Genomic DNA, 16,401 nt, shown 5'->3' on the forward strand with positions numbered 1-16,401 from the left:
AATCAGCCTTTGAGATTTAGACTGTAGATGGTTTACTCCCTAACTTTGTCTTGAAAGAGGAACCATAATCAACCAAGTAGAGGCACCTGGTTGTAGATGGTTTATTTCCCTCTTTTTCCTTTCTCAAAAGTAATAACAAAGGGGAGAGAAAGAAGGATACATAGCAGAAGACATAAATAGGAAGTATTCACAGAGAGGACTTTCCTTTTCTCTACTTGTATTAGTGAGACTTTTCCTTCCTTGCCTTCCCTTGAGCACTTCTCTTTTCTTCTCTCCTTATCTTTTCTTTTCTTAAGAATCTCTTGTGAAAATTTCTCCGAAGAGTCTCTCTGTGTGTCTGTGTTTCTAGCTTCTCCTTAAGGAGCTTAAATAGGGAGTGGGGTGGTTATGTAACTACCCACTCCTCCTAGGTGAAGGACACCTGTCCCTCCCACTTAAAGAGAGGGAACTCCCCACTTAAAGAGAGAGAACTCCCCACTTAAGAGGGGGAACTCCCACACGGGATACTTTTTTATAATTTTAATGATTTGGCTAGTAGACTAGCTAGCCCACTTATTACAAATTATTTGAATAAAAAAATGCCTTCGACATAGATAGAACGAGGAATAGAAACCAAAAAGAGAAGAGAAACAAAGTGCTGATAGGAAGGAGATAGGTGAGCAAAAGACACATATCATGAGACAGGATAAGAAGTACATTTGTGCTTACCTTTATGAACAACGATGAGAAGATAATGATTTGACTGAGGTGGATTTGTCGATGGTGGAAGCATTAGTGGGAGATTGGAAGCCGAAGAAGGAGCTATTGGTGGCATTGAAGTAGGCTCTTTTTCACGTCTTGAGTACACTCTATGAATTAATGGCCTAATTGGATCCTTGAGAGTTGGTAGTGGAATAAATATATCTCCAGAGGTTGATGGGAGAGGAATAGAAGCTGAGGGTTCCTATCCAGAGAAAAAAGGATAAACTTTCAAAAAAAGTGACATTAGGAGCAACAAAGGCCTTAATAAGAATAGGATCATAGCATTTATACCCTTTTTAAGTGCGGGAGTAACCAAGGAGGAGACATCTGATAGCCCAGACATCCAGATTATCATGACCGGGACCTAACTTGTGGATAAAATAAACACACCCTAACACCCGAGGCTGAAGAGTGAAGGGAGAAACATGAAGAAATAAAAGAGAGAAAGCAGATTGTCCGTCAAGTATGGAAGTGGGCATGCAGTTTATGAGAAGCAATAAGAACAACATCACTTCAATATATCTTTGGCACTAACATCTGAATCAAGAGGGAACAAGCAGTCTCGATTATGTGTTTGTTCTTCTTTCAGCCATGCCATTTTGCTGGGGGTATGCAGACAAGAAGACTAGTGTATAACGCTATGTGTATCAAAGTAAGATTGAAAACTACCGTGGAAGTTGTTGAGATTCAGCAATTCCTTATGATTTTCTTGTTTATAATCATTAGTTAGTGTTATTGGGCCCAAGGCCCATTAGTTTTGTTTTTTTTGGAGTTGTTTTTATGTTATGAATAGTAGCCACCCCATTAAGGGCATATTTACTCTTTGTAATCAATATTTTTTATGAGTTTAAGATAATGAGTGGGGTGGCCAGATCATTATTGGCTTTTCCCCATCTCTTCTTCTCTTCTCACTATTAACTCTTTGTTTCTTTCTTCTTTTGTTATCAAATCAGATTATTGTTTTCTCTTTTTCTACTTAGTATCAGAGCAACTTTTGGGATTTTTTGAGCCTTCCATCATGCAACCCTAGATCAGCCGATTGCATGGTGAGTTAGAGAGCTGATTGAAGACTTCAAAAGTGCCCAATTCTTGGATTTTTTGGTGGATCTAGAACCCTTTGTGTCAGATATTGGGTTGATCATCAAAATCAGGAAGTACTGGAGGAGTCTTGATTGCAGATTTGTAGGACTCTTTATTTTTGACCTAGGAAGGGGCGCTTTGGATTTTTTATACTTGGTGTTTTCTTAATGGGGTGGATACTGTTTATAACATAAAAACAATTCCTAAAAAGCAACATAAACTAATGGGCCTTGGGCCCAATAACACTAACTAATGATTATAAACAAGAAAATCATATGAAATTGTTGAATCTCAACAGAAATACTCTTTAGCATTGTCAAAACGAAATACCCTAATGCATATACCAAATTTGATTTCTTACTTTAGCATGAAATGAGAGAAATATAGAAAATAACTCTGAACAATCTTTCATTAAATAAATCCACGTCATTCTTGAGAAATCATTAATGAAGGTTACAAAATATCTAAATCCATTGTAGGATGATACATGACTTGGACCTTATACATCTAAATGAACAAGATCACAAGGATTCATGACTATTTTATCTTCTCTGGGAACAAAAGGTACTCTATGATGTTTTCTGAGTTGACATGATTCACATTTTAACTGAGAACTTGACTCTGAGGAAGGAAAGGAACTAACTTCTTCAAAATACAGAGAGAAGGATGTCCCAAACAACAATGCCATTGATGAGGAGTAAGAGATGAATTAAGAGCAATTTGCAATTTGTGGACCATTGTCATCTAGGCTGTACAATCCTCCAACTTCATGACAGATGTAAACCAGTCCTCAAAAATAGGTGTAAACTTGAAAAATTAGAGAGAAAAAGGAGGAAGAAAAGTAAGAGCAGTAGTACAAGAGAAGAAGATGGAGAAAAGAGGAGGAAGAAGAAGAAAGGTTCGAATAATCCTTCCCTTTCTTCTCTAATCCTTTTTACTAAAAATTAATGTTAAAATAATTACAAGTATGCCCTTAAGTGGGCGGCCAGCTAGGCAGTAACATAAAGAGATCAAACAAAAAAGAAATAACAGGCCCATTAAGAGAGGCCCATTAGCTAACAGGAAAATAGAAAAAATATTACAAGAGAAGATACTAGGACCCATTCGGCCCAGTCTCTTTACAATGACTTCTACCACTCATCTTCTCTATCTTGATATCCTAAAAGCAAGGAGCAAAATTTCGATATGATACTATTGGGTGTATCGTATCTTTGGGGTCCCAGTACACCTGTTTACAAGTGTTTCGGGAAGCCCTTTTTTTAATAAAAAATACACTTAAAAACATCCCCAAAAACCAAAATTTGAAAGAAAAATAATATATATATATATATATATATATATATATATATATATATATATATATATATATAAACGTGCATGGTTTCTTGTACTGATTTGCCTCTATCGATACATAGGGGCATATCGATACTTTGAACCATGCCTAAAAGACACAATAAGAAGGATAGAATGTCACTGAATAGTTCAGAGATTGTGTAAGTTTGCTTACAAATAAGAGACTAAAAGGAAACTTAGGGACATAAGACTGAATTTAAAGTAATCTTAGAATTAAGAGACACATTACTAGAATCAACTATGGATGAAGAAGTACCATTAGCTAAGGTAACTGTCTAAGATGTAGAGGAAGGAGACAAACATGAATAAATCCGAAGACCCAGTCATGTGATCTAAAGCTCCAGAGTCAATTATCCAAGGACTAGACTTAGAAGTGGAAACAGGACAAGCTATACCTGATTTGACAAGTGTGGTGGTAGCACTGGATGAAGATGAGTAATGAAGTTTCTCTTTTTCACGAGTGGTGGGAATAAGTTTGTTATTCTTACTACCTCCTGAACCAGAAATCTTAGTTGTGGGTGTTAGTTTGTGAGAAAGTGAAGAGACAAGAGGAAGAACAATAGTCCAGATCTGTTAGGGTTGATCAATCTGATCGAACCAACCCAAAAAGAGAGTATTTATATTAAAGAAATATGAATGGACAAATTTGTCCTTACGAAAGAATTAAAGAAGCTGTACACTAATGTATGCGCCTACTAAAATACAAGAAAGAAAGATAAAATTACATAACTACCCTCCATCTTCTCTACAGTGGGAATGCTATTTTTTGATCGATAGTCATGGGGAATACTATCATAAAGCTGCTATCCAACTATGGCATGATTAGCCCAAGTTGATGGGGTCCATATATAAGTCATAGCAAAAATTGGCTATATGCCCTCCACAGCCATAATGAGTTCACTGTCAGACTTGCATATGACCACCACTACACCATAATGAGTTCACTATCGAACTTGCATATGACTACCACTACAATTCCTGCCACCACCTCTCACATTGCTGCCATCTCTACCACCACTTCTACCGCCTCTAAATCCATCTCCTCTAACACGAGAAATACTTAAGATAAGGATGGCAGGTCACTACTACCCAAAATCTGGGCTCAAACTAGTTCAAATTCTGACCTCAAGCAAGATAAAAATCTCACCACATCTAAATGCTCTTCGTTCCTGTTGTGTCTTCAAATCAGTTGCAAGTGGTTGATATGCATTTAATTCATTTCTTAGACTTTTTCACGGCTGCATAATATCCCTCTACATTTTTATTACCTTGTTGGAGAGCAAAGTAATCTTGATACAACTGATAGATTCGAGTTACATCATCTTTCCCTGAATACAATTGCCTTGCATAGTTTTCAAGGTGCCAAGGCGAGGCTGAGCAACCATGGGGCGCCCAGGTGCCTAGGCGGGTGCCTAGCCATCACCTAGGCGATGGAATTTAAAAATAAGAAGCCGATGGATTTCTACCCCTTCTGAACTAGTTTTTTTGGTTTTATGTAGTCTGCACTTACTTTTGTGCTTGTGTTTCTTGCAATGTTGCTTGATGAGAAAAAGTACTAAAATAAAAGAAAAAAATGAAGAAGGAAAGTAGGGGGCAGAGCCCCTGCTCTAGACCCAGAAAAGATGGTGAAAAGATATTAAAACAATAGAAGAAATATGAAGAAGAAAACAAGGGGCTGAGCCCCTGTTTCAGACACCAATGCTGAGAACAAAAAAAGCTGAAAAAATGCGAGAAATTAAGAACAAAAGAAGGGGGCGGAGCTCCTGTTCTAGACCCAGAAAAGTTGGTGAAAAAATACTAAAATAAAAGAAGAATATGAAGAATAAAAAATACTAAAATACAAAACATGATAACATGCAACGGGTTCTATTATAAAAACTAAAACCAATCAATAAAATATTATCTATTTTTATTTAATAAATATTATATATTTGTTTCAGTCCCCTAAGCATGCGCCTAACATATATTTTCTTGGCGTTTGGGCGAGGCACTCTTTGAAAAGCATCTAGTCGCCTAGGCGATGCCTAGACGGGCTTGACAACTATGTTGCCTTGCATGCTCCCAAATTTCCTTTGCATGTCCAAGAACATAAGATTGATACTAATGTGATTTTCCATGCTATTCCATAAGGAGGTCATAATCTGTGCATTCTCTTGCACCCATTCACCATACCCTTCAGATCCTACCTTGGGCTTGTCTTTAGTGATGTACTTTAGTTTCCCTCTCCCAATCAGAGAAACTTCAACAGATTTAACCAATGGTATATAGATAGTACCATTGTACCTAACAAATGGCTAATTGAACATTCATCAAATCAGATTGTTTCACCATAGCTGATCAGGAACTACTAGTAGAGGTGGCCATGAGACAAAGGTTTCTTTAGTTACTAACAGAAAATTGAAAACTAGGTAAAAGAAGTGTTTTAATCAAATAATCACACTTAATTGTCTCCAAACTGATTTCTAGTTGAAAGAATCACAAGAAACGTAGCTTATCACTCGCCTGAAGCAATCACCACTATCACTGACCTCCAACTAGGTTATAACCACACCACACACACAAACAAAAGGAACTGCAATACCTCACCTGAAGAACTCAACCCCTCTTTGAATTGCTGAGTAGAGGGCATCTAGAAAACCACCCACAACACAAAAACTGAAACCACTCGAGGCATTAAAGTCTCCTTTCCTAAGAAATAATCAGCCCTCTTGGGTCCTCTTCCCTTCCTTCAATGTACGGAATGGGCTTGAGATGAAAACGATGGAGCAGGATGTTAGGGATGAATCTGTTGACTACTAGTGTTCTAATACCATGTGTTTTCACAAACCTCTTAGATTAATAGACAAAAAATGAAAAAGGAAGATGGAATATGCTTCAATTAGAGAAATAGAGAAGAGGAAGAAGAAGAGAAACTATAGGGAAGGAAATAGGGTTCAAATGGTAGTGAGTCAATCGACCTCTCAACCAGTCGACCCATCTTTGAATTACTTAGAAGAGAAAGGGGGAAAATTACATATATGCCCCTGTCTACAAATAAAGGAAGATAAAAGGACTATCCTACCCTTTTTACAATATACACTTTAATATAACTTTCATACTAGGCTAATAGTAGCCACTTTGGGGAAAAAAGTTGTAAATGGAATTACCTGCTCTTGTAAGGACTTAAAATGTCTGGTGATGACAAGCAGAAGATAGGGGACATAGGTGAGAATGCAGACTCTAAGAAAAGAGAAATAAATTGCCAAGTTCTAGTAATACACTAACACTACACTTTTGGAAAGCAATTGATGAAATCTGGGTCCTAAACTTGTTATCTCTTTTTCAACACCCACTTTCTTAACACACAAGTCAAATTTAGGGGTGTTTTCATTTCAAGTGGAGCCAAACATTCTGGAAGATTATTGCATAATTGATTTGAATATAATAATACTATTAGAATACATTGATTATATATGTGTAAATATACAATTAAGAGATTGTTTTATGACTTAAAGAATTAAGCTAATTTTGTAGATTAATATATATTTATGTAATATTGGAAGGAAATTTGAAGTTGAGGTCATTGATACCTATCTGCTCCGTATTCTGCAATATGGTTTCCTATAAATATTTCGTCACACAATTCTTCTCACTTGACATCTTCAGCAAGTATGCATCCAAGCACTTGTAGGATACTTGTATTCAATGTTACCATTTTTTATAATTGATAAAAAAAGTGTTGCCATTTTTATAGGTTTCAACCACATGGTCGAAGTTATGGATTTTATTATTTTGTTATCTTGCTCTTACTAATTAGTTTGGTTGCTACAATTATCAATCATCAATGGTGAAATCCTGTGCCTGCAGCCTAAAGCGATCTAGGAAGTTCCAAGCTGAGGACAGACTGTTTTCTTTGTCTTCAGTTACCTCACCAGCAGTATGTATCCTCCTGCCTTTGGCTTATTTAGTTGTAACAACTGCTCCAGATTTTCTTATTTTTACCTATTGTTACTCAATATCTTTGTCAAGGATGGCATGATTTTGTTTGGTGTAAGATGATAAATGAACGTTGGGTTATTATAGTTTCTTGTGGAGCTTGTATGCTTGTGCATCATCTTACTCTCGATGTATTTGTAATATAAAATTACCTGACCTTTTAGGTAATGGTTCAGTTAATTCATTGAAGCTTTTATATAGAACTTGCTCTTCTTACCTATGTTGTTCAATATCTTTCTCAAAGAAGATATCATTTTGTTTGGTGCAAGATAATGAATGCATTAGCTCTATGGTATTGTAGTGACCACATTATATGGGGTACGTGAGAATCATGTCCTTTCAACAGTCATTTGTTGATTTCACAAAGTTTGAACTTTAAACTGGGAAATGGAGTAAGAGTAAGATTTTGGGAAGAAGAATAGTGTGGAGCAGGAAAATTATGTGATCTTTGCCCAAGGTTGTACATGCTGAGTTCAAAATACAACCATAAGCAAATGCTTTTATGTTAGGAGCGACCAAGTTGTTTGGTGTTACTTTCAAGGGGTCTCCTAATATATAGGTACTTAGATGGGATAAGGCTTGGATGATGATGAAAATTGAGGCATAATAGATCAATCAAAGGCTTCTTTGCCACCTAAGGAGTGAGGTGATCAAATTTCCCAGAATTGGCTTGGGTTAGAGTGCCGGAAGACATTGCTGCAAATGATAGATGCTTCCTCTTCCAGCCTGCCAATCTCTGCTCAATCTTTTGGTTCTATTTCTACTTCTATGGACAGTGGAAGCATGGGAACAACTAGTATTCCAGTCCCCTCATTTTGGCCATTGAACTCTAGATTTTTGAGCCCAATTGATTTCCTCTCTCTTGAGAAGCAAGTCCAATTTACATTCAAGATCCTTAATTTTATTATCATAATAACTGCTGTTTGCTCCCATCTTTCTCTTTGAGCTCCCTAATTTGAAAATTAAATGTTGCTGAGAACCTGTCTATTCCAAATGATCATAGCATTCCTAATTGCTTCAGCTTTCTTGCTAATTTGGGTTAAGCTTTCTTCTCCCTCCAAGCTGCCCCAAGTATCTGAAAAATTAATGTTGTCCACATTTCCTCAAATCTAAAGGGTCTAGCACCTTTCCTAAGCTTGGGGCTTGTATTAATAAGAATGGGGAGATGTTGTGATCCATGGCCATTGTTTTAAAAAGCTTAAGCCTTGAGGTGTGAGACGTACAGATTTTGCTTCAAGGCTTAAGCCTCACAGCAGCTTTGATGTGAGGCTTAAGCCTTTGTCAAAATGAGGCATAAGCCTCAAGGCCTTCAAGGTGTGTAGTGTAGTTTGAGGCATAAAAGGGGTAAGCCTCAAGTATCAATGATTATTTAGTGGTTTACTGCAAAAAATATATATGTATTTTATGCATTTTTAAAGTTCAGAATATATGGAAGAAGCACTCCAATAATTATGGACCAAATAAAAAGAGTAAAAATGAAAAACCAATAGGAAAAATCAAATTTTATTGGATAAATCAAGTGGGCTTTTTTCTTATTATTCTAAATCTAACACCCCAAGTTTGTTGTTTTTCTCATTTCTTTTCCTAATGGATTTATTCTCTTTTTATCATTTTTTTTCCATAGAGAAAATCAATTAAGTTGTTTCCTTTCGTATAAACTATCGGATGACCATAAATCTAATATCAATTATATGGATGAATCTTCATATGTTTCCTTTCATCTAAATTGGTCTTTGAAGAATTTGAGAACTTTGCATTTTGAAATATGAAACATATGTGTATAATTGTTAGTTGATCAGTTATTATATTATTTAATGCTTAAAAGCTATTACTTATTGCTTGTAAACTTCTATTTCATAGATACTTGTACCTTCTATGATTCTAACTTGGTATGTTATATGCTACTTTTTATCATTTATAAGCTTTAATTAGTTTTTTCCTTTTTTATTGAGGCTTATGCCTTGCAATGCCTTGAGGATTGTGCCTCTCCTTTTTGGGCCATTATGCCTCAACTATGCTTTTAGCCTTTAAAACCTTGACCATGACTATTTATGTGATAAGCAGTTGCTTCAGGGACACCATTTTCCACTCCTTGCTGCAAAGAACTCTAACCAGTCTTTCTTCTACATTTTCACAGCCAAATCTATCATTTGTCCAAGTGAAAGTGAACTGTCTGTATCCCAGATCATTAATTACTTCATTGTTTTGAATGATTTCTTTCCTAGTAATCTTCCTTCCTCTTTTTATCAATTTGACTAAAAATAAGGTTCAAATCCCCTATACACTTACAGATTCGCAGTTTTTTTTTGCGGTCAGCTGCTTCCACTTACTGAAAATAGCAGTTCTTTTCCTTCTGTCAGCCTCAGGTTCCCCATATATGAAGGTGCAATTTTGTTTTTTTGATCAGCAACAGGGAATTTTATTAATAATAGAAAATCAATACATATTATAGGTAGCCTTGGCTACCCCAAACATCTTAACAGAAAACAACAAAAAACATGAAGAAAATTTTCCTTTCAACTTTACAAAGTCGCCCAGAGGTACTGATCTCTGTTAATCCCTTGCTTTGCTAGTTGATCTGCCAAACTGTTGGCTGACCTTGGGGTCCAATGGAACACTAGCTGCATATCCCGTGCAATTCTCCTCAGCTTTTTGACTTCATTTCTGAAGTACCAGGGAGTCTTTTCAGTCTGGTTCAACCAGCTTAGTATCACTTTTGAATCTCCTTCCACTATCAACTTTCTTACCCCTAGTTCCCCAGCTTTTTGCAACCCATACAGCACTGTCGTTAACTCTGTTGTTGTAGAGTCCCCTTCCCCAATAGGCCCTGAAAACAGACCTAAGATAGCCCCACTTCATTCCTTATAACTCCTATTCCAGAGGGACCTGGATTTCCAAAGCTACTGCCATCTAAGTTGAGTTTCAAGAAGCCATTCTCAGGTGGGTCCCAGGTTCTAGATACTTTCCTTTTTGAAGATGATGTAGCTGCAATTGTTCCCCGCTCCCTTCTTATATCGTCAAAGGTGAAGTCTGAGGATAACTCAAGTGATTTTACCCAATGAATCACCTTCACCATAATACCTTCTATCAATGATTCTTTAATTCTCCTCTTCTCAAAGATTCTTCGATTCTTTTCCTCCCATAATGTCCATATCACTGCTGCCCTCGTGCATCTCCATAATACTTTCCCCCTTTTTCTTGGCCATCTGAAAGTAGTAGAGTCAAACAATCTGTCCATATATGAAGGTGCATTGTAGAGAGCAGAATGTTTTGATTCCAAAGTCCAAACTAAAGCCAGGCCCCCAGCCAGTCCTATTCGGTCTGTTCCCCACCAGCTCTAATCCTTCAGAAGCTTGAACCTTTTTTCAAACTTCTGATAGCTTATTTCTTGTTTCAATTATAACAATGACATTGGGTTTGTTCTTTTGAATGGTCTCTCTTAGAGCTTGAACTGTCAGGTGAGAGCCAATACCCTGACAGTTCCAATTCATTTGGGACTGTTGGACTGTGGGGCTTAGAAGTTACTTTATATGTGATTGTGCAAAGTTGAACTAACTTCCCTAATCTCTTCCAAAGTTCCATTAGATTTTTCCTTTTTTAAGTTATTCAAGCTGTACCTGAACACCATGTTTTGTCAATTTCCAGGTTGAAGAACATTTATCTGGCAGAGACGGTGAGCCTATATTAGCAGACATATGAATAGCTGTTTTTTGGTCAAAGAATTTGAATATATTTTTGTGCCCTTTTTTGTGTTGGACAGATGGAAGATCTGATTATGGCCATGGTCGGTCCAAGGGAGGCATATCAGCTAATGGACAGTGAGTTCTCTTTAACTTTTCCTTGTTTAAGGCTAAAGCTAGGATCTGGGGACTTAAAACCTGTATATAGCATCTCAAGGAATGGAAATTTCTGGTCCGGCCTGGTTTGATCCTGGCCAGGGACTTTAGGGCCAGACTTGGGCCTAGATACCTGTCCATGTTTCTGGAATGGGCTGGGATTCAGCTTAAGGTCTAGCCTGGTTGTGCCTGATTCTGGCCTGACCCAGATTAAGCCTGTTCTTTGTATATTAGATGCACAACACATATGTGGTATATATTTGTAAAGCTTATGTATAAAAATAAAATTATAGAGTAGAATATATGTATACTTAACCAGTTTTCTGTCCTTGTACCAGATATGTATGTAGATAAGGCTACATGAACATATAATACATACATAAATACATAATATTAATATACATAAACATATAGTAGGCACATATCTCTTGATAATACATTTATGACTTATAGCAAGACATGATATATACAATAGTAAATAAGGAATGTAATTATTTGTAACACATATATTTCTGTTTATAAGCATATATCTATATTTACATATTTATTATATACTGTCAATATAATAATTGATCAAAAACTAAGTACAGTTTTGTAGCTGAGAGTAGTTAATCTAAGTTTTAGGCCTTGTGTTGGAGTCATGACTTTTAAAAGCTTTTAGAATTTTCACTTCTTGGCCAAACCTGTTACACTCAATTGCCCAGTTTAGGCTGAAGCAGGCCAGGCCTGTATTTGCAACCTGAAAGGCTTAAAAGGTAGACCTAGTCAAGCCTAACTGAGATCCTCTGTGCTATGCTTAGCTCAGTTTGGCCTGGCTAATCCCCACTCTCTAATGTCAATAGGTTGGGTTTGGTATTAGTTGTGCTTTATTCAAACCTGACCTAACTTGACCATACCTCACCCTGGAACCCGCTCCACCCTGTGAATAGAGTGAGCCAGTGCATGAAGCATAGCAAAGCCTCACAAGAGAACTGATGAAAAATATTGACAAAAATAGAACAAATAAAAAATAATAGGAAAGAAATTATCAAAGATAGAACACTTGATGTTATGTAAAAAGACTTGACATGCTTAAAGCATTGCAATCTAGAATGGAATTATATGACAAACCTGACCAGAACCCATGATGGATTGGCATTTCAGGGCCCAAACCTGAACCAGAACCTCAAAACTGATTAGACTTGTACGTTGTAATATCAAACCTGTCCCAATGCAGGACAAGTTACCTACACTGTTGACTTCCCTGTTTATGGGTTTAGGGCCCCATAACATACCACTTATCACATGTTTGGAGCATTGCAACCCACCATCACATGTGAGGGTGTCAATGGACCGGTTTTGGGTTGGACTCCGTCCAAATCAAAATCCATTTGGACGGATTGGACGGACCAATAAGACATTGAATTTGGATGGACTGGACTGACCAATATGACGTATTGGATTAGACCTGGTCTGTCCATAATGAATTTATATTGGATTGAGCCAATTTCTGGTCCATTGATAGAAAATTAGAACATAGGTGTCAATGGACCAGGTTTGAGTTGAGACCAATCTAAATTAACAGGAATTTGAACAGATTGAACAGTCTCTGGACCGGTCCAAAATGGTCCAAAATATTCATTGGACTGGATTGGACCAGGTCCATTTGTAATGGACTCACATTGGACTGGACCGGATTGGACCAAATCCAGTTCAATTGACACCCCTAATCACATGGGTCATACTTAGAAGATCAGCTTATATAGGATGTTCTAACCCTTTCATTACTGCATTTAAATGGACAGTTAAAAGTAATACAAAATACAAATGATGCCCCAATCAGATGGTTAGAAATCATCTAATTAGATAGATTTCTACTCCAACCATAGTTGGGACTCTTGATGATCTTATTCCTGAAAATGGGAATGTGGAAAATTATGAAGTCCCTGTACCCATACTACAACGGATTCTGATATTACAAGAGATTTTATTTTTACTGCCTTCAATCTGCCTATCAATCCACCGAAGTAGAACTTTACTGGCCCATAGCAAATAATGTTTGCTGACAAGGACCAGTAAAAGGATATTTTGCAAATGAAGGTGCTAACTGGCTTTCTGGTAAGGTGGCTGTGATCAGAATATCAGATCCTATCTACATTAGGGTTGGGGTTTTGGGGTACTGGCAGTCCGCGTGCATGCACCACTGATGTTTTAATGTCTGTGCACGTTTGCATAGTATTGTATCATTGTATGTCTATTAGGCTGTTTGATAATGGCTGAAGTGGCTGAATTAATTGTTTTATTGCTTTGTCTTTTAGTGGATAAACTACAATAAACTATTTCAGGGAATAGTAATCAACCCAATATTTCATTCACCCATTAAAGAGCTCACAATCTATTTAATGACTGATTTACTAGAAGACAATAGTAAGTCATTCAGTTCAACCAGTCCAGCCATTATCGAACAGTCACTAAGCCTAATTCAAATTCTTGTACCAGGGGAAAACCGAAGAAGGGAAGAACAGCGCCAAGAGATGGGAAGAGAATCAGACCATCTAATGAGCATGACCTCGATGATGAAGATGATCCTGATTTGAGCTTGAGATAACCAATTAACCACCCATGTGGGAGGACTTTCTCTCTCCTGCCTGACGCTTTAATTTGAGCTCCGAGAATGGAGACAAACGCATTTATTTTTTCTAACCCATACCAATGTAGAAAGATAATATTGTTTTGATAACCTTAGCCCTCCATTTCTTTGATACGGATATAATTGACACGGTACAAAAAATGTGGCACCATCACTGACCACTTCTGTAGGACTCTCTGGTTGAGTCTTGGATGCAGCAAGTTGCAAGCTTTGTTCTAAGTGCTCATGAAAGGGGTCTGTTATCTTTACACTCCATGGTCCACAAGCCATACTCCATGCCCACTCTTAGATCGAATTCAAATATCATAATGTAGCAGTGTATTGTACGATATATCAATTTTGTTAACCTTGTTATGCATTATTTAAAGGGACTTAGGGATCTAGAGGATATATATAGAGGACATAAAGGAGCCTATTTGCAACTGTCAGAAAGTTCAGGCGAGGTGATTGCAATTATTCAACTTTAGGGGAGGTTTAAGCAATGGTTAGAAACTTCATGAAACTTTTCAGCAATTTACCTGAATAATTATAATAAAATGGAATATGGTACAATTTACTTGTGCTAAAGTGAGTTTCATACTTTGAACCTTGCTTGAGATGCAGTCATCGTACTGGATCTTTGCCAATGAAAATGTTTATTGATAGTTTAATACTTTGAACCTTGCTTGAAATGGGTTCATCTTACTAGATCTTTGCCAATTTGTTAACCCCAGCAACCTGTCCGAAATAACCAATCAATGGGTATTCATTCAAATTCAAGTTATGATTGGTTAAGTTTGTAGGCTGTATTTTTGAAAGAATAGGTAGGGAAACCTGTACAAAGGTATGATTGATTGAGAAAAGGATAGAAAGGGAAAGGTCGGTACAAGTTTCCCCACCTTTTACTATCTTTTCTTTCAAATCAAACACCATATCTCTGTGATTTCCTTGAAAAAATTGAATACGGAAATCAGAAGACATTTAACACACTAAAGTTTGGAAAGGTAGGCCCAAGCTGCCAAAGCCCCATACAGCATAGTGCATACAGAATATCCGAATAAATACAAATAACGGAGAAGTATGGATATACCCAATGCAGATTTCTGATTTCCATTGCAGAGCTATAAACATGGACTCATTCGTCGATAATCCTTGGTATGTAACCTTAATCCATAGTAGATCAATACAAAAATTCCTTCAATATTCCATTTTTAAATATTGAGTGTATTGATACTTTCATCTTTGCGTTTTTATATGACACTTAATAATATTAATATCAATTAAAAAATAAAAAAGAAATAAATTAATAACTTAATCATCTAAATTGATATTTTTCTTGATTTAACTCTAATTTTTATTATTTTGCCATATTCCAATGCTTCCTCACTACATCCCAATAATCCATAAGGTTATGTTTGGTTGTAATGCAAATAAATTTGCACTGGTGCAAAACCATGGCAGTGTAAATGATTTGAGTGTAAATTCTGACCTATTTTTGTTTCAAATTTTAGTTTATTTTGTTTGATTGCAATACAAATGAAGTAAATTAAGGCATGAAGCAGAATAAAGTAAAATCCAAGGTTTTTAAAATCGACCTGGACAATGAACCGGTTAGGGGTTTGGTTCTCGGGTTGAACAGTTCGACCATTCGAACTGAACGGACGGCCCGTTTTGACAAAAAAATAAAAACCAGCCAAATCGTTGAACGGTTCAACCACTTGGGTGGTTGGGTCAACAGTTTGTTGACCAAATCAATGGTTTTGAGGAAAATAGTGGTTCTAGGGTAAAACGGAACCGATCACCTGATTGGTTCCCGGTTTTTCCAGTCTGATTTTGAAAACCATGGCAAAATCCAAAACAAAATTAAACAAAAATTTGCATTTTTTACATTTGCACTCCCTTGCATTTGTATTAGTGCAAATAAATTTGCACTGCAACCAAACATAGCCTAACTCACATAAACTATTAAAACATATCCTTGATTTTTCCTAGTACTATTGGAGAAGCCTGTACATGCACATATGAAAATAAATGCAAAAATCAATAGTTAAAAATATAATTAAATTTATTAGTGCAAATCAAGTATGATAATTTGGGATGAAAATATGGTCTTGACCCCAACTTGGGAAGGAATTGGATTTAAGTCTTTAGTAGTCACAACCTAACCCAAGCCCTATTGGCATTGGCATCCTATACCTTCTCAATTGTTTCACTTTATGATCAAATCCCACTACCACCGGGGTTAGGGGGATGGGGGATGGGCTACCCATTGTGTAGCCCCATAAAATGTAAGAAAAAATAGAAATGAAAAAGAAAAAGAAATGGGGACTTTTAATCAATGGTTTAAAAATGGTGTTGGTCACAAGATGGAGACACTTAGAGGTGTAAATTAGGTCGTGTCGTGCCAGGCCCAACATGATGGTCCAGGTTGTATTGGGCCCAGGGTTCCAGATCCGTGGGACAGTATGAAACGACACGATTGTGTGTGTTGTGCCGCTTGCGGGCCGCGTTTGGTCCCCAATGGCTAGTTTTAGCTTTTTTTTTGGGGGGGGGGGGGTATAGAAATACTCTCCAACAACTATATAGGGGGTATTTATGTATTTTGGTTTTGAGGGGAGAAAGAATGATACAAATGCCCCCCAACAACTATATAACAACTAGTTTGGGGGGCATTTTGGGTAAAGTGATAAATAACTTTACAATGACCAAAATACTCCTCCCAACAACTATAAAACAACTAGTTTTTAGGGTATTTTGGGTAATTGGATTATTTTCAATTCCTATAAATAGCCCTTTCCTTTACCATGA

General features: G+C 36.8%; 1 protein-coding gene across 1 annotated transcript in view; it reads left to right on the plus strand.

Moving 5' to 3' along the window:
* LOC104600869 (histone acetyltransferase subunit NuA4-domain protein) overlaps nucleotides 1–13,981 on the plus strand; it is a 45,432-nt gene extending 31,451 nt beyond the window's left edge. Inside the window, exons 4-7 of the mRNA XM_010264015.3 lie at nucleotides 7,021–7,090; nucleotides 10,795–10,822; nucleotides 10,910–10,967; nucleotides 13,464–13,981. Coding sequence (XP_010262317.1) covers nucleotides 7,021–7,090; nucleotides 10,795–10,822; nucleotides 10,910–10,967; nucleotides 13,464–13,572 — 265 coding nt within the window. The 3' untranslated portion in view covers nucleotides 13,573–13,981. The remainder of the gene's footprint in view (nucleotides 1–7,020; nucleotides 7,091–10,794; nucleotides 10,823–10,909; nucleotides 10,968–13,463) is intronic.
* The last annotated feature ends 2,420 nt before the right edge of the window (nucleotides 13,982–16,401 follow it).

Source organism: Nelumbo nucifera, chromosome 3 (assembly GCF_055504915.1).
Source record: "Nelumbo nucifera cultivar China Antique chromosome 3, China Antique-T2T, whole genome shotgun sequence".
Taxonomy (NCBI): domain Eukaryota; kingdom Viridiplantae; phylum Streptophyta; class Magnoliopsida; order Proteales; family Nelumbonaceae; genus Nelumbo; species Nelumbo nucifera.